At 36.5% G+C, this 19,815-nt stretch overlaps 1 protein-coding gene across 1 annotated transcript; it reads right to left on the bottom strand.

The window, feature by feature from the left end:
* Nucleotides 1–13,949: 13,949 nt before the first annotated feature.
* On the bottom strand, nucleotides 13,950–16,391 carry arf6a (ADP-ribosylation factor 6a). Its single transcript, XM_028821177.2, has 2 exons — nucleotides 16,164–16,391; nucleotides 13,950–15,992 (listed from the first exon to the last, which is right to left on the bottom strand). Exon 2 carries the CDS (start codon nucleotides 15,125–15,127, stop codon nucleotides 14,600–14,602), a length of 528 nt encoding a protein of 175 aa, XP_028677010.1. The 5' UTR covers nucleotides 15,128–15,992; nucleotides 16,164–16,391; the 3' UTR covers nucleotides 13,950–14,599.
* Between the last annotated feature and the right edge of the window lie 3,424 nt (nucleotides 16,392–19,815).

Here is a 19,815-nt window from a genome sequence, read left to right as displayed (position 1 = left end):
ATTGTGAATAAGGAAAGAACACTTACAAATGCATTGACCTGGCCAGGAATTAACTCAAGTTCCCTGGAGTTCTGAGTTAGCAGCATTAAACAATTGCTCACCATATCTCTTCCTTCTATGATTGTAAGAATACATAGACAGCAGGAGGTACAGCTTTTGGTTACACAACCCCCAATACCTGGATACACATTTAGCATTTAAATCAAAAATGTACTCCTGTTCAAGATGCTTGTGTGGCTGCTCATATTTTCGTTCCACTTATATTTTGCCTAAATTATAACTGCAAACAGTATAGAGAGTAGTTGTTGCTAAACTATTCCTTACTCAAGGTCTAACTGCTTGATGTGATAATTGGGACCATGCAGAGTTGGACAAACCACACAGATTTATCCAAAGGGACAGGCTCTATAATTCAAAGATGCTTCCAAAGCAACTGAGACATATGCTGTCTTTTTGCGTATCCTGTGATAGGTCAGTGAGCAGTGCATGGTACACCTCCCGTGGAAGACACCCAGTGTCTGATTCCTCCTCCTCCTCCACTAGAGAAATTGGTTCTAGATTGAACTCCTCGCCAAATCTAGCACAAACATTTGCATAATTCAGTCCACTACTACTGAAAATATAATTTTTTTCATCGCTACCTGGTCCTTATGAATATGTTGTAACGAGTTTGGGGTCTGGACCTCAGAGGGACATGCTCTCCATTCCTTAGTCTTGCACCAAGTCATTACAATATGTAAGGATGAAGATATAGGCCAAGTAACATTCAAAGGAGAGTGGCAAAACCAAGTAACCTACATAGCAGTACTACTTTTACTAATATGGCTAGTTTAAAAATTTGTGTTAATGTGTATTGTCATTACTAGATTATGTTTTTGGAAATGTACATAATCCAAAAAAATGTATTCATCTGTATAGTGCCCTTTGCCAACTGATAACAGGGTTACATAAAAACTAAATTAAACATAGGTATTTTTAGGTACAAAACCAGAAGACTGAAAAAAAAAAAAAAAAAAGAGTAAGTACATCATTTTCTTCCAAGGACTACAACTGCAGCCACATTTACTATTTCCAACATCATTTGTATGAAGTAGTGCATAGCTCTGTGACATTTCAGTGAATGTTGTGACAGGAGTACTACTAATTTTGAAGTAATCATAATAATCACTTTTATTAAGTCTATCCATTCATTTTTAAATTACCATAATCCACCTACACAGACCTAAAGTCTATTACAACATCACCACACATATTGTACAAACTACCTTAGGACACTTTTGCACACACCAGGCTGTTTTACAGCCACTTAATCATTCTAATATGCATTTCTTTGGAATACACATGGAAAACTTGAATATACCAAAAACAAACAAATATAGGAAAAAAAGTAGAGTAAATCCGGTTTGACTTTCACTGGGCAGAACCTAATCTCCTGAAGTTGTTGGAAAACAGCATTAACCAGTGTGCCACTCCAGTTAACAAAATGCACATTAATGCTTGCAGCAATATCAAAATACAACTTTTTTGTACAGACACAATCAGGGATTTTTTGTTTTTAAACCAAACTGGGGTTACTTCTCATTTCCTTGACCTAGTTTTTAATTATTACATTGTTCCTGTGATTGTTCTGAGGTTGCAGCTTTTTAATTAAAATTCATCAAGATCTGACAGGCCCCAGCTTCTTACCAACAAAGTAACAGCCAATGCCATAACCAGTAAAGGATACCTCCAAAAATAGTGTACATACTCAATAGTAGTGTATATAATAACAGAGGATTTTAGAGCCTAAAGTATATATTTTTTTCTATGTATTAGTTTATAATTTTATAGAACTGTCTACAGACATTTCAAAGCAGTCATTCTTTGTCATGCCCAAGGCCCAAAAAGCCTAAAAAAAAAAAATTGATATATTGGGTATTGATTTTTTTTTTTTTTGCAAATTGTACTTAGCAACATCTAGGTGAAATAACATCAAATTTCTTAAAATTAAGACTGATAGTCAGGTTGGATAAGAGAAAAAATCTCTTCCCAGTTAATACTTGTTGCTGCCAGTACCAGGGGCATTACTATACGAATGCAGCTCAGTGGTCAAAAGTTTTCCCTAGAATACCATTTCATATTGCAGCCAAAGTAGTAAATTTTGGCCGCATCCGAGTACAGCACGTTTTGATATTTAGCCAAAAACCTTAAATGAGAAATTGCCATAAAAAACTGGATTTGTGGATCATGTGTGTTATTTTGCAACATGTAAACAATACACAATGTTTGATATAAAGGCCTGTAGCTTTTTCCAAATGCCAATGGTATTTGGTAGCCTTTCTGACTCGTCTCCCTATTTGATCAGTTATGCTGTTTGAAGGGATGGCCAGATCTAGGTAAGGTGCAAGTGTGACCACATAGTTTCCACATCTTAATGATGATTTTGATTGGGGCTCAGCTATACCACATTCACTTCAGAAGAGGTCATCCACCTGATGCCAAGCATATTTGGGCCAGGCCAGTACTGGGAGACCATCTAGAAAAAGCTTGAGTTGCTGCTGGAAGAGTTGTTGATGAGACCAGCAGGGGACACTTACAATGCAGTCTGTATGTGGATCCAAATGCCCCAGTATGGTGATACAGACACTGTGCTGTAAATATGGCATCATCCTTCAGGTGAAATGCAAAACTAAGTTCCTGCCTCTCTGTGGGGTGTATCCTGATGTTCAGGTTAAGTTGCCTTGGACTAGTCATTCTGGCCTCCTAATCGTCCCGTCTCTAACTTGCACTTCTCTCTCAGCACTTCATCACCTATTATGTAAAGTGTGGAGAGCAAACTAGCGCATACGTGGCTGCTGTCGCATCATCCAGGTGGATGGTACAAGTTAGTGTTGGTTGAACTGGCTCCCCACTATGTTTAAAAAAAAAAAACGCTTTTGAGTAGTAAGAAAACCACTATATGAATGTAAAGAATCATTTAGAAAGCACATTTCTGCACATAACTTATTTGTTACTGGGAAAAGAACTTCAAGCAGTGTAATTATCTTGAAACAGTTTCTTTTCATACTAAACAAATAAAAATGACAACAGATGATCACAGGTGGAAGAACTGTAAGGTTACTGGGTATACCAGAGTAGGTTTAAAAATGAACTTGGTTAAAGTGGTATACTATATGTACATAAAAACAGAACAAGCTTAATTTTTATTTCCCCATAATGCCAAAACAACAATGTATACATACACACCTAACTTACAATAATGATAATAAATGTATGTGGAAAGTTTAGGTTTCTGGATATTAAATGCAGTGTACTGCAACATTATGTGCTGCAGCAAGTGAAATCCGGTTTCACATATTGTAATCTGAAGATTCATCTTTCCTATCACATAATTTGGTGCCAAGCAGAAAAAGCATTGCTAATGAACGCCTTCTGCGTCTGGCAATTACTCATTTCTTAGAAGTCTCAAAAACAGCTTATTTATTTCAAACATATGTAATGGTCACAACTCTGAAAAGAGCACTTTAGCAAATACAAGTGCACATGTGGACCTTGAAATTATTAGAGGAAGACCAGTGTAAACCATCCATTAACAGTGAAAGTCTGAATTGTAATGTGTGGGAGTTGGTATGACTAGTGAAAGCACGAAAGTACTCTTATGTGGGGTCACTCTGTTGTGGGGGATCTAGTGCAATGCTCATGGGTATTCTGCAAATATTTAAACCTTCTCCATCTAGCAAAAAAACATGCATGTCTAATCTATCCTTCTCCAAATATTTTGTCAGTTGCTACCACCATGGATAGTCACCTTAAGACACCCCTCCCACCAAAAAACAAAAAAACACTCTTTAAATAACTATGCAGGAGTACTTGAGTGAACACAGAGGTGAACTATTTTATGCATGGTTAGTTCCTACTTTCATACAGTGCTGCCAGGATGGGTTCCTGTTCCTCATGTCCCGGTTAAAAAAAAAAAAAAAAAAAAATTGGGTGCAGAAAATGGAAGAATGATATTACTCTGATTAGGCTGTTTCAGTGGTACGGAATACTAAACTATCAAATGCATATTTTTTTTCCACCAAAGTATAAAAGTTCAGGTTTTTTTTTTTTTTTTTTAATAAAAGATCTGCTGTTAAAAATGTGCCAATACTTTAAAACCCACTGAATATCATCACACACTGCTTCCAAACAGCTTTAGAAGTCTTTGTAAAAATCAAGCATTTGAATAACTTTCTATTTAAAAAAATTACTGTTGTAATTTGTCCAAAAGTATGCAGATTCAAAGCAAGGTGTCGTCACTGCTTACCTTTTAAAATTCACTTCTATACTTGTTCCATACAGCATTCTTCTGTGCCTGCACAAGTTCTAATAATTTACTCAGACTAAAAGCACACAACTGCTTCAATCTTCCCATAAAACAATACCAATTAAAAACACTGGAACTTAATGATAATCGCTCTATTCCTATAAATTTGAACTAAAATGAGGAATGACAAAGCAAACAGACCTCTTACTTTTTATTTGCTTATTTAGCAAAACCATTTCATAATGCATATTATGGGCTTGCAGACTGCACATGAATCTCTGCTAAATGAAGTCAGTTATTGTATTAACCTCTGTCTTGGTAGCTGTATCCAAGCTCACAAGGCCACTACATTTTATATATAGAAATCCCTTCATATACTCCTCTCACTCTCTGCCAGTTAAATGGCCTTCACAGAAGATAACATTTATTAGCAACCAATTCCCTGTAATTTGGTTTCTGTGAATAAAAAGTAATTTTGAAACTATTTGCAATCAATAGCAGGTTTTGTAAAATTATTTTTCTTCAACTTCATTATTGCCACAGAAAACCTGGTGCAAAAGTCATGAATTAACACAGATAAGTGTCATACCAAAGTATACTATAATATATACCAGGCCAACTTTGTGTTATTAAATTATCTACCAGGTTACCTGCTAGAAGCAATAGTGGTTGGAGCAAAAAGATCTTGAAACACTTTCTAAATCTACGTCAATATACTGTCATTTATTTCCCACATTTGGGGAGGCCTCAAAAGTTTATTTTAGTCATACAATATAATTTGTAATGACCCAACTAAATAAGCAGTGTTTAGTAAGTCTATGGGCAAAATACAATGGTAGTATGGCCGACTAGGAGAACTGGACAATGACATTTACAGGAGACTACAGGAACTGGCAATCTTACCCAGAGAACTGCATTCCACACAGCTGTAATAGACTTGGCCAGGAAAGTGAATAAAGGCTAAAAATGAATGATGTGCAAAAACAAGTGCAGAAGCTTAATGGGACAGTGTTTAGTAAAAAGTATATTTCATTCAATAACTGGTAACTAGACAATGTATAATAAACTAGTAGAGTATGATAACTCAGCACAATGTAGTGAATCCCAGTCCCCTAGGAAACACGAAAAAGGAACATAAATCAGAATACCAGAAAATGCTGACTTCCAGGTTGTCTGAGTAACAAATCACTGCAGGCTGCAAAGTCCAAAATTAGTAAGAAACAAAACAAAAAAAACCCTTCTCATATCACTGCTTCAATTGTAAAGAGTGGACATGGTTAGGCATATACAAAATTTACTATGTTAAATTTGGAGCATCCTTCTGGAGGTTTATGACCCATACTTCAAGCATCAACCTGAAATGTAATGCAAATATGTCAGACTACTCTGGGAAACTTTTGGTAAAGCTTTCAGCTTTATACACATACATTATAACTTTTGATTTTCCTTCTCTAACTTCAAATGATATGAGCACTTGGACATTTTAGCCATTCATCATAAAATGAGTGGAAAGTCATGTAGAGGTTAAGTTTTTATAAACAACTGCGAAAAGCTAGCTAAACTCCCACTAGCCAGGCGAAGAGACTCTGTGATACAAAACCAAACAGAATACAAGAAATCTATTATTCAATACCATATAATTAAACTGAAATAATCATAATTGATTAGATCTTGCCTGAAGAAGGGGGCCTGAGTTGCATCGAAAGCTTGAATATTATAATCTTTTTAGTTAGCCAATAAAAGGTGTCATTTTTCTTGACTTCTCACTACATTCATAATGGCTAATACGGTACAACACCCTAGTACTATATTGAAATAACTAAAAAGTTCAAATAAGTTCTCCAGTAAACAAAAACACAGTTCAGACTTAGTCTTCATATACATTTGCCTGTTTTTTTTTAATCAGGGCTACCCAAAGGTCTAAACGTAAGGGGGCAGGAGGAGTAATGAGGTGTATTTTTCAGTTTTTCACAAAGTACTCTGAGGTTGCAAAACTGTGCAAAATGCCAGCTACAATTACTACCAAAAAACAACAAAAAAAAAACTGTCAACGACCTTGCCACTTGTAAATACATCTTTAGCCTTTCTGCACTGTGTAATGGACTGTAATTAAATCAAAAGGCAGTTGTTTTGAAGTTAACACAGGCCATTTAATGGTGGCTCTAAAGAACTGCAAGATGTCCTCTAAGAAATATGATTTTGTGTGACTGTTTATAGCTTATTCAGCATAGGCACGCCATATGCCAACTACATCGAACTACCAAGAATTACATATAAATTTAGCTATAGCATATGTAATGAACATCAGTATGAAGTTAAATGAATTGTATTCAAAATGTGATAAGCCTTACTTTTTAATTATATTTCTACCAGAAGTTAACAAAAACTGAAAAAAATAACTACAGAATATGTACAGTCCTCTCTACAATTATAAAAAAATCACCTTTTGGTAAATTACCGTAATCTCACACTGAATAAAATGAGAGAAATCCAATAATTAATTGAAGTCATTTTTCTCTGAGAAGGGTGGAAAGTGAGGTAAAAAAAAAAATCCTGATGGATTACTTTTGGAGATATACAGAAAAAGTAGCCTATTAGGGGTCACCATGTCTCTAAATCTGCCATTAGACACTATCTCCATGACAACACATTTGGAAGACGCAAAAAAGCCTTTGTTGTCATTTAAACATAAATGTTAGCATCTGGAGTTGGCTGAACGATACTGAAAGTTTATTACAAAAAAGCTAAATTTTCATTTCTGACTATAAACTACAGTTCCAGTCAAACACTCAGGGTGGGTTTTGCATAAGAAGAATGGCTATATGAAACAAAAAGATCCCCACTGTCAAATATGTTGGACGGTCTGTTAAGTTGTGGGACTGCTTTTTCCTCCAAAGTCCTTGGGAACCTTGTTAGGGTATCTTTTATCAGGGACTTCATGAAATAACGGGAGATTTAAATTTATATCTGGCTGCCTCTGCCAAGAAACAAAGTGGTTATCGCTGAATCTTTCAACTGGACAATGATCAAAAATCTGCCTAAGTCAACACAAAAATAGTTAAAGGAACACAAAAATCAAGCTTTTGCCATTGCCCTCTCACTGCCCCATTGAACACTGGAGGGATGTTAAGATGAGAAGAGTACACAAGAGAGGACTCAGGACCCTTGATGAAGTGGAGAAATTTTGTAAAGAGAAATTGTCTCAGATTCTTTGCTCTGTATTCTCCAAACTTTTAAGATGTTATAGAACGCTTGTTGTTGTTTTACTGGCAAAATAAAAGTTGTACAAACCATTAAATGCAGGGGCACCAATAACTGTGGCACAAAGTTTCGTTAAAAATAATTCCTGATGAGAAATTACTTTTTCTCAGAATAAATAAACTTCAGTAAAAAGTTGGGTTCCTCTTCTTTCAGTGAGATATTTGAGTAATTCACCATGATTCTTGAGAGAACTATATGTAACTAAATATGTACATTCAACCACAAAATGTCAAAGGCAAAATGTTCTTCATGGCCTCAAATTAATTTCTTTCAGCTAGTAACTATAAAAAACTCAAAACGACAATGAAATTCAAATTCAATTTTTTGTGAACAAGATATATAACAGGAGTGATTAGACCAAATAATGCATACATTTCTAAAAACAAATTATGACATTTTAATAAAGTAAAACATTATCATTACTGAATACTTACGTGAAAATGTCAGAAAATAACAGGAGATGCTTTTTTAGAATTCCTGCGTATATTGAAATGAACAAACCTTAATTCAGACAAACATCAAAACCTAGATTCAAGATGACCTTCAGTCTGTCTTGAAGGCATGCATACCCCCTGGGCATACTCTCAGCAACAGGTATAAGAACACTTGCCCCAATCTACTTGTGTATATGTTCAGTTAAACAGAATATACTATCTTTGAAAACATTTTAGTCAGAGGATTAGATTCTTTAGTAGTATACTGGTGTTTACTTGGGAATTATTATTAAAGCACGCACTCAAGAGTAAATTATTGGCAAGGACTAAATGTTTAAAAACACACAAATAATGAAAATGTTAAATTATACATGCAACAAGAAAACCACTTAAAGAACATCCTGGGAAACATCCTAAGTGACAAGCTAACAAAGGAAATTTCTCTTAAAAAGTAAGAGTAACAACAATAAAAATATAGGCAGTAAGTACCAGTCCTGACCCACAGTATCCATATTACTAACCGAGAATGGTAAACCGGTACACAGCGATGGGACCATGAGACGTACTGTGCAGGCGCGTACAGCACACATCTCATAAACCGCACGCGAAGTTGTATCCACCGCGCACGAAGGAGTCACGGCCCAAAAACGAAACAGCTCAACTGACGTGAAAGAGAAATGAAGCAACAACGTGCCCATGGCTAACGACTACCAACAGCCACACAAAAAAAAGAGGACTCTGCGCTGCAGCCCAGATTCAAAAGGAAGAGGCTGCGGGGGCCCCACGGGTCCATAAAGTATGGAAGGCGCAGGCATCAGCGCCATATTGTGAGTGGCACTACTGCGGAGTGAAGGCACAGGCGTCACCGCCATATTGTGAGTGGCACTACTGCAGAGTGAAGTTAGGAATAATGTGCTGCTTGGGTCGACTAATGTATTTCAGGATACCCAACGCCGGGGGTACGCGAGCGAAGCGAGCAGGGGGCAGAGCCCCCTTGTAAATGATCTAATAAGTGAAACTGCATAGTACCCCGATTTTATAAGCAAGGTGCATAAAAGGAAAAGGTCTTAAAACCTTTACTCAAATTGTGTACAACTGTACACTTTCACTAGACATTTTGTCCTTGTCTGATGCTTCAAAGCTGCAAGTTCTAGAACACATCACACTTAACCAAAATTTCTCTTCATTCAAGGTTAGTAAAATTCTAAAAAAAAGCTAGAGCCTAAGACTGCTAAATTCAACATGAATTTAAATCTTACTGTTGAAAATTAAACAAAACTGTACTAAACTTCAAACAAAAAAAAACAGTGTTTTTCCATACATCTACACTACTGAAACCCTACAAAATTACAAGTGTTTGTAAGTAGTGTATTAAAAATATAAAAACAACACTCTAAGGTAGCATTTCCATTAAGTAGAAGCCAAGATTGCAAGTCCATATTTCTGTATGGACTTATAATTACAAAAAAGTCATCATGCCATCATACACTCCTCCAATGTCAATCATAAACCACCATTTATGTGCCATTAACCAAGAAAGGAGCAACATTTTTCCACAGTATGTAAATGGACCAGGCAAGAAACCATTTAAAATCCACTCAAACCATCCTTAGAGAAAAACTATACCTGCACTCCTCATTATACCATACATAAAGTAAGAAAATATGTTACCAATTTCAGGCTGACATTATAGACACTGATCTTACAAAACATTAATTTGTCCCTCTACTAGGAAACTACCCCCAAGAGCCTCAAGTTTAATATGTGATGCACTTCTGAAGATTAAAATGACAGTACATTTTGAAACAATCTCAATAAGAGATTATGAATTTGTGCAAAAAATGACATTCAATGTTCAGCTTGTTTTCTCTAACAACTCATCCTTTCATTGTCAACTGGGTCCCTTAACTATATTAGAAAGACATAAAATGGTGATCTGGGAACTGTATATACTTAAAATGATTTAAAAAATAAATACACAGTAAATTGGATATCACTCATTTACACAGTGACCCACTCCACACAACCATATACTATTAAGAAAAATGCCTGTCAAAATTGATTGTGCTACATTTATTGCTTCTAACTCCTCTCCACTACACTTCATAGGTACCTCAAACCCAGAAATATTTGAGAATGTTATCATCTGTTTATTAATATCAGAACAGTGCTACAACTTAAAAAAATAACTATTGAAAAGTTAGTTTGAGTGAAATGTACATTTTCAAAATAATGACTTCAGCAAAGATCTGTTAAATGAAGGATTAATACAAATGCATTGTTTTTTTAAACAGTATACAGTATACTGAAAGCAGTATTAGTTTAAAAAAATCTTTAGTTTTACATGTTGGTTAGTAAGCAGGATATTTTGTAATTGTTGAGCAATATTTTGAGTAAACAAAACCCAAGGCAGGTATTTTCAGAATCAAGTTTTCAATCACTAGTTTTTCTTTTGCACACTTTAAAACATTTTTTTGGAAATGTGTATTTCTTTATTAAAACAATTATAAAAGAGAAACTGAAGTGATATTACCTATGTAATGATATATCTTTACCTACTTAATGTTAATCAAAGTGAATACAGCATTTGCCACATAAACAGAGCACATTACAGATAAAGAAATGAAAAACTGCCACAAATACAGATGACATATTTCATGGCAAATCATATTGAGTTCAAAGAATGCTTAAACGTTATGGGGAATAAAAGGAACTTTGGCAGCAAAACTCTCAATTTTTAAATTTATATAATGCCCAGAGCTACCTCAATTTAAACTATTAAAACCTAAGTTTGTAAGATGAAGAACATGACACTAACCTATCAGGGAAAACTATTTGTGCCTGGAAAGATGATAAAGGCAGATTTCACAAATCAGATAACTCTAATCTTTCCCACATTGTCAATAATTGTAAGTTTAACAGAACTCATTCAACTTGTGCATCTTCAATTCTCAATTTGTAAGGTGGGTTAAGAGTCAAGAATAAACAATATTTAATTAAAGTGAAAAGTGGTAATGCTGCAAATGCAAGCATCACAAATGTTGACACACAGTAAACTGCTGTACTTGAAGCATCATATAGCTTAAATATAATTAAATTGTTCACAACAACATTTTCCTAAAATGGTCACTTTTTACCAGATGCTCTCCATAATGAACCAATTAACTGCATTGGTGCAACCTAAAAAAATACTGACTTGTAACCATTAACACTGTACTTCAATGCTGAAATACTTGCACACAGATTACCATTCACTGTGGATGTTAAGTATAATTCATAACTTCCTTTTGTGTGGAACTGCATAGCATGTATAGTATGGGAAAAAATGTGTTGGTAACACACATCAATGTATATGAAGAGAGCTTAGGACAATTACTGAAAAACTGTACATAAAGAGAAAATAACATTGAAACCCCAGATCACAAAGCACAAAAACATTACCAGGCAAAATCAGAAATTGTTACATTTTAAAGATATCCCAACAAGAAGCACAATACAACTTCACTTTGCAGGGAAAACATCTAAAATAAAGTAGCAGCATTTCCTCTCACTTTATAACGTTTAAAAAAGGCACTGAAATTGTACAACAAACTTTAAACAGTCAGTTTTTGTCTGCAACATTTTGTCATCTTAAGCTGATATGCAAAATGCAGATTTCTTCAAACTCTCAGGTAGTGTGAACTACACATTAGAACCACAGGATGTAAAGTATTGATTTTTCAAGTCCAATTCACATCTTTTGGGGCTATATTAAGCAAAAAAGCAAGATTTAACCACCACAATGGACAGTAAAACCTATGGAAGATATGAAATAAGTTTAAGTGAAAAACACATTTTCTTAAACCTACATTCCTAAAATTACATAAATTGTTATCTCTCATCAAATGAGCACAGAGGTAGATATTTTAAACAGGTTAAGTGTGTTGTAATTCAGCAAAGCATGAGCTTCATTAATGTAATTAAAGCAATGGTTGTTCAGAAAAACACCTCTCCAAAGAGTATACATAAACAATTCACCACCTGTCAGAATAACTGCTGGCCAGGCCGATGTCCTTTGCCTGACACAGGGTTATCAAAATTGTCATAAAGGAAAGGTCATCTACATTTTACATGCAAGATTCCTCACTGTTGTAAATTAAATACAAAACAAATATGCCTTCTTTATTTTTAGTTGGCTCATTTAACGGATGAGCAACTTATGTCTGTGATAACGTGCCACAACCTTAGGGATCACTAGTTATAACATATGTTTAGCACTGGCATTCATGCCTTCATTAAATTACACAACTCACTATTATCCAGAAACATAAAATCCCAAAAATCAAAAAAGCAAGTGGTCATGATTTAACGATTTACATAATTATTAATAAAGTATGAAGGGCATAATTAAGTATGAATCAAATTCATGATCATGGTGGATGGGGTATATCCCACAGGCATTGGTGGATGATCAAAAGCCACCCCAGACTACATTCCAATGTATCACAAGCCTCACTTATGTGCACAATCACAAAGGGGCAATTTAGTGCCAGTTCTATACACATACATCTTCAACTCAGTCTTGAAGTGCTTCAGTGAAAATAGACTTACATTGCATCTTACATGTGTATCTTACGCAAGTCTACAGTAGGGGTTCACCTTTACTAAGGCATTCAAAAAACCAAACATGAATAGCCTGAAATTACCAGACTGCATTCATTCATTCAGTGAAAATAGACTTACATTGCATCTTACATGTGTATCTTACGCAAGTCTACAGTAGGGGTTCACCTTTACTAAGGCATTCAAAAAACCAAACATGAATAGCCTGAAATTACCAGACGGCATTCATTCAATCAATTTCATATTCATGTTTGGAGCACATAGCCCAAATGCAATTTTTTCTTATAAAAGTAAAAATATTTTGGATAAACAACCATAGGCATGCCGTGCAAAAGTCAAACTCATTAAATATTACTATTTGGATAAAAGCTATTTAAAAAACAGGAATAGCAATAAGTATTAGTGACTGAATACACTCGTGCATACCGACTTTATTAATTTTATCACATCTGTCGAATTTCGTATTGAAAATTGATAACACATGTAACTTGAGTAATAAAAGTGATTACTAAAACTAGTAAAGTTTTTCAATCATACGCAGGAATTACACTAAAATTAAGACATGCGATGCAATACTAATGCGCTACCACCATCCAAAACATTTTGATCCAAAACATATCACAATCTGTAACCTGTAATAAAAGGTTAAAATGTTTAGTCAACATAGAATGGCACTTCCTGCAGCTGATTTAAGGTTTTATCTTGGGGAGAATCAAACACAATATATACATCTACTGTATTTTTGCAAGCCTTAAGAGTTACACACGTTTAGCTTTTCCAATCATGGAAACAATATGCATTCAGTAATACCAAGATTTATTTATCACAATATAAAAAAAACTGAGAAACTCCTTAGTTTTTACAAAGGGCAAGCTGCACAGCAGCACAAAGGCCCAAAAAAACTGACTTACTTAAAGGAAATGGGGGAGTAAATTTAAATAACATTTTTCCTGTACATTTTATTAAAAGATTTAGCAAAGTTGATGACAAGACTAAATTATATACAAAAGACCTAATTTCTTAATACAGCCAAACTTCAATAGAAATAAAATTTAAAAATATGGCACTGTTAGTTAAAAACTTTTTTTTTTTTAAATTAGAACTCTTAAATGTCCCATGCATCTCTAACTTTTAAAAACAAACTTATCCAATAAGCAACATTAAAATGTGGTCTTACTTGCAGGTCATGAGCCACGTTTAATAGGTTTTTAATAAAAGATTTTGATGATGGTTGTAAAAGATCAGGAAATGCACAACAGACAGGTAGAACAAGTTAGTATGGAGAAGATACACCAGTGTCACTTCTCATTCCACTTATAAACTGACATCCCACCCCAACATGACCATTAAAACAATGAAAAAAGTGGGTCTGTTCAAGCAATTGGTAGTATATTTGTACTCTGTAAACAGTACATTATATACATGAATACTTTCACAAAGCTGTAACAGAATGTTAAAAAAAAGTTAACAGAAGATGTGTCTCTGCACATTTAAAATGAGTTGGAGTAACTTTAAAGAACCATTTCAAAAACGATTTAGAGACATCCCTTTTTCAGGTGTTTCAAATCAATGTCATTTAAACTTTACTAATTGTAAAACTCCACCTCCATTGGCCTTATATTTGGTAAAATAAGCAATCTACATTAAAGCAGTTTATAAAAAGAAAATGCCAGGAACTAAGAAGGGAAATGATTGAACCCCCTCCCCCCCACCCCCTTTTGTAATTGTGAAACAAAACTACACAATCATCGGGGAATTAAGAGTGTACAGCAATCACCTTTTTAGTTAAATAATCCCCTGGAGAATATTATCTTAGACAACTGAAGGCATACTAGAGCAAAGCCAAACTAAATAAGCCAAAGATTCCTTTTCTTAAAAAAATGATTAGTTATGGGGTCATTATCCAAAGAAAAAATATAATCATACTTCTCTTTATTATATATTCTTCTGAGAAGTCACAATATAATTAGGTGATAATTGCTTTTTTGCTTGTTCTAAATCAGTCCTTCTTCAACTATTAAGACTTGTAGTTTGAAGTGAGCCATGTGAGTCCTTCATATAGTCCATCCCCCGTTGTCGCACAGGAAGGCTGCACATACCAATTTCTATCGCGAATGCGGGTCAATCCCAATTTCTCTTGTATCTCATGCGGCTTCATTGCATCGGGAAGGTCTTGCTTATTGGCAAAAATCAAGATGATGGCGTCCCTCATCTCCCGGTCATTGATGATGCGGTGCAGCTCTTGTCTGGCTTCGTCGATGCGATCTCTATCGGCACAGTCCACCACAAAGATTAACCCTTGCGTCCCCGTGTAGTAGTGCCGCCACAGCGGCCTGATCTTGTCCTGGCCACCAACGTCCCACACATTAAACTTGACATTCTTATAGGTGACAGTCTCCACGTTGAATCCCACAGTGGGAATGGTGGTGACGGACTGGCCCAGTTTCAGCTTATAGAGGATCGTTGTCTTCCCGGCTGCATCAAGTCCGAGCATTAATATCCTCATCTCTTTGTTGCCAAATATCTTGGATAGCATCTTCCCCATTTTGTAAACTTTGCATAAATATTCCCAAACACTTAGGAAACGGGTATTCAATATCAGCTGCCCAGTGTTCTAAATTGCAATAGTATATCTCCAAGATGGATTTATTTGGGAAAACTTTCAGAATTCATTCAAGGCCACAAGCTAATATCAAAACGAAAAACTTGTACTTTCAGGTCAGAATGAAACAAAAAATATACTGACTTCGGCCTTTTCTACCTTCTATTCATCTTCGGAACTAAATGTCAACCAAACAAAACGTTACGCCGAGAACCACCAAAAACTCAACATTCCGGTCTTCCCTTTCACTTAAAATTCCTTGCAAGTTTTCCCCTCCTTCAGAAAGTTTGACAGAAGTCCGGTAGTGAATACCTTTTACTAGGCAAATTCGAACTGCACTTCTGTTGTCAGTTCCGAGGAAAGGCAAAGGGGTGTGGAAGTAAGAGAGATGTCAACTCCGAGCGGCGGGACACTCGAGAATTCGGATCAAGTCCTTTTTGTTCACTGCTTCGTTTACGGAGTGAATTTGCTGTCAGTTACAGGCCTTTTCTTTCCGTCACACAGAATATCCGGAGTATGGTTGAAAAAACGCCGGCTTGTCGAGCAGGCCGCCAGGAAGGCCTTGTCTTACTTTCCTGAATTTAGCGGAGGGCTGCGTCTGTGTAGAGGCTTCCGACGCCCTCCTTTCGTCCACTACCGGGAAGCAAAGGACAAAAAAAAATTCCTTTCAAATGACAACAAAAAATAAAGTCCCCCTGCCGGTCACCCGGACTTCTCGTGCCGTATATTCAGAGCCAAACTGCGGCCGGACCCACTCCAAAGGTCACCAATTCTTCCGACACGCTTCCTCTTCTAGCACTGCTTCTCCCTAGAAACGATCAAATTGGGAAAGAAAGGAAGAAGGGATAACGTGGTGTTAGAATTGCTAGAAGTTAAAGTAAAATGTCCCACCTTTTCAGATATGAAAGACACTCCCCGCCCAGAAAAAAAATAAAGCATGAACGGTTGGTCCTCTTTCAGCGCCGCTGGCGTATTTTACCTGTTACTGTAGTAGCGGCCCCTCCGCTCTTAGCCCGTCCCGCCGAACCCTCACTCGCGCCGCTCTTTTCTGTTCCTCTCTGGCGCGCACACTCTGTCTCGCCCCGCTCCGCGACTCGGCTCGAACAACTCGGCTCTCTCTGCTTGCGCTCAGCCGGAAAAGGCGCGGACCTAACTTCGCCGCCACTTCCTCCTCCTCCTCCTCCCGCTGTTTCTGCGGCTGAGGCTCACGCAGACACGCACACACGCAGGCGATTGGGCGGGGCATGCGCAATAGCAACCTCTCGCCAGAATGGTACTTTCGTTTCCTATTCACATTCATGTGAACTGTTTTTGCTCGTTTATCTCATACTAATAGTAATGACCATTCAGTCCAGGTAGCAGGTATGAAAGCTGTAATAGAGCAGAAACTAACAACCATGCTCTCCTCTCAATTGGAGCAAATGGGAAGTAACTGCATGCTACGTTTTACACTTTTCTTTTTAATTGACGAATTGTGCAAAAAACTGCAAGGTAAATCTATTCTGTCCTCTACTTCTAAAATATTTAAACGTACTACTCAAATAAGGCCAGCGACATATTGGCTCAAATATGTTAAAGAACAGGTATTGTGACAGGCTGATAGAGCCGAAATGGCGGATCAACGAGGCGCGGTTTCCAGGTCTTAAAATGTCGGTGACGACGAAAGGCGGAAGCGCTTGAAAGCGACTGAAAAACGTCACGGGGCGGGCAAGGTGGTTCGTTATGACGTGAGTGAGCACCAGCCGGTGTAATGGACGATTTTGAATAATGCGAGAAATCCAGCCTCTTTCCCCTCCCGTTTGCTTCGCGATTGGCAGACTATTTCCTCCAATGAGAGAGTGGCGGAAATATCAGGGAACCCGCCTCATTGCTATAATAACCTTCGTCCTATAAATACAACGTGCCAGAGTCGTTTGTACATTGTCATGGCTGATGTGTTTAGTGGAGAAACGTGATGCATCCGCCAGTGATGTATCTGGATTGGTCTGTTTGTTTTCCTGTATAATATTACGTTTAGAAAAGCTATAATAGCACACAGTATTTAAAATTAATATTGATTAAAACGAGTATAATAAGCATATACACAACGAGATGGTTATTTTAGGTTTTCGGCAGTCGCTTTCAAATAAAAAACCCTTAAAATGTAATACATAAGGACACATTAAAATGAGTTTGTTTCAAAGGTAAATAATTTAAGTATGATGCATCATGTCGAATAACTGGTCCTCTTGTCCACATGGACAGAGTCAGGCTGAGACGGAAATTCGTTGTAATAGTAAATTTGTTACATCAAAGACGACATGGGGCAAGTTCAGTTCAAGAGACTGGTGGAGGCAATTAAGGATTTAAAACAACCCACAATTGAAATCCACCCCAAATGCAGCTTTACTCTCTGCAGTGCCTCAAGTGAATGTGAATCTTCTGTTACATTAGTGCTAAATAGTTTTTTCGATTTCTTATGAAATACTTTAATGTACACGATTTTAAGACCTATATTACTGTAATTTACTATTGTGTATGGTGTTAAGTTTTATAAGTTTTAAGATTTCTTAATTTTTACTATGAAAGGTGTTAAGTAAAATAGATGTACTGAGTGATAAAGGCTTGTCAAGCTTTGTATTTTGTTAAATAGGTCTTAGTCATGTATGTACTGTATATAAAATGTTACATCTGTCCATCTGAATACACACGAACTACTGTGACTACAGTCCCAATATTGGTCTTAATCAAAGTATAACCTGTTAACGTTCTGGAAATTCAAAAAAATTGACGAAGAGGCAACCCAAAGTGTGTGTATATTTATTTACTTACTTATCTATTTATGTATTTATTTATTTAAAGGAGGAACATGGGTTCTTACACAGGTATCAAGGAGAGTGTGAACAGTGAACAACCATGTCAACCCACAGCTCTGGAGCTGTGATTGAGGAACACTAACCACAACGCAGCACTAGTTTAACTCTGCACAAGGTCATACATGAAAGAACTGGTCTAAAATTAAAAAGGCTACTTCATGGGGAAAACTATGGGTTTGAAAGGCACCATATAATTCATAGACAGTCTATGTGAAAATTGCTATATGACAGGATTATTGAAGGTTCCGTATAATCCATAGATACAGTAGGTGTGAAAGGTTCTATATAACATACAGTATTTAAGTATTTTGTATAAATATAAAATAATAACGAAATTAGAACAATTTGTATTCAATAATCACAAGTTATAGGAGAAAAAAATCACCTTAACAATTTGAATTAAAAATATACAAGATCCTCTGTAAAAAGCCAAATTTCTCCTTGGGGACAAATAAAGTTCTGTCTGGTAGCCATGGCCTTTGGTTGTGCGTTTATGGCAAAGTGATCAAGACACTAGGTTATAACCACCAAGAAGTAACAAAATACATTATGAGTTCTAGAGGAACTAAAATATAAAAACATAATATCAAAAGCGCCTCTAACTTAATTTTTATTGGCCCTTTATTTTAGGACTGTGGGTTTGCTTGTTTCACTTGCATCAAATAACAAAAAAGCAGCAGCATTTTTAGACTAGGTTGATGAAAATGAAACTTACAAATGACATGTTCTAACTTGGTCACTTGATTACTATACATGTGACCATGGCTCTAAGGACATAGCTGCCCTTGTAAGAAAAGTGTATCACTGTTTGTCCTCGTCATCATCATCATTATTATGATCAGTGACCTGGTAATCTTCCACGGACTTCTTTGCAGTTCTGAAGATGAGACTCTTCATCCATTTTAGCATGATCCAGAGGAAAAGTCTTTCATGGAGCAATGCAAGGATGTTGAATTACAGGATGTCATTGAAGCACCACTTCTGCCCTCCTGTTCTGTGGTTCCCCCATTCCACCCCATCCTACACTAGATGTTTGGTATCTAATGTTCAAATATGGCCAGTCCAGCAAAAGAAAGGTCAATTAACACTGGCCTAAAGGTTTGTGGTGCCTGGACTTTAGTTTTTGAATACACCCTCTAACATGATATGTAAGATCTTTCACAGGCAGTCCAATAGTACAGTATGTCTTAGATGTTTTGTGAACCTCCTTTTCATTTTCAAGCTTTGGCTCCAGACAGGAAATTAGGGATGACATAATCATGGCAGATGCAAACAGTCACCATATATGTAGTGAAGACACCACCACTGCAGCTGAAAGATGTTTGGAGATAGTCAGGGGCGCCCTTGGTTTTGGGTTGAACCGCTTCTTTTTAATGTGATGTAGTGTTTTGCACCAGAGGCTGCATGTTGATTTTATTCCATCTATACATTGTCAGACTTTAATTTATTCCATTAAAGGTCACAGGTAACCAAAGCATATCCTGACAGCACTGGGCGCAGAGAAGGGAATAACCCTGAATAGGACAGCTGGCCATGACAACGAACACACATACATACTGGCATTTGATCCAGACCCGTCCACAATCAATCTACTTTCCATTCATCTGTCTTTGAACCCTCAAAAGTAATCCCCACAGTTGCTTCAGGTTCATTCTGCTTTATTCAAATCCCATTTAAAACTCTTCCATATCTGTTTACATCCCAGAGGTTTAGTGAAGTCATGAGGTCTGGGGACTCATTACTCTTCTACTGGGGGTCAAATGATCTCATCCTCTT

The sequence above is a fragment of the Erpetoichthys calabaricus genome, chromosome 16 (assembly GCF_900747795.2).
Source record: "Erpetoichthys calabaricus chromosome 16, fErpCal1.3, whole genome shotgun sequence".
Taxonomy (NCBI): domain Eukaryota; kingdom Metazoa; phylum Chordata; class Cladistia; order Polypteriformes; family Polypteridae; genus Erpetoichthys; species Erpetoichthys calabaricus.
The sequence above is the reverse complement of the archived record's forward strand: the minus strand, read 5'-3'. Positions and strand labels throughout refer to the sequence as shown.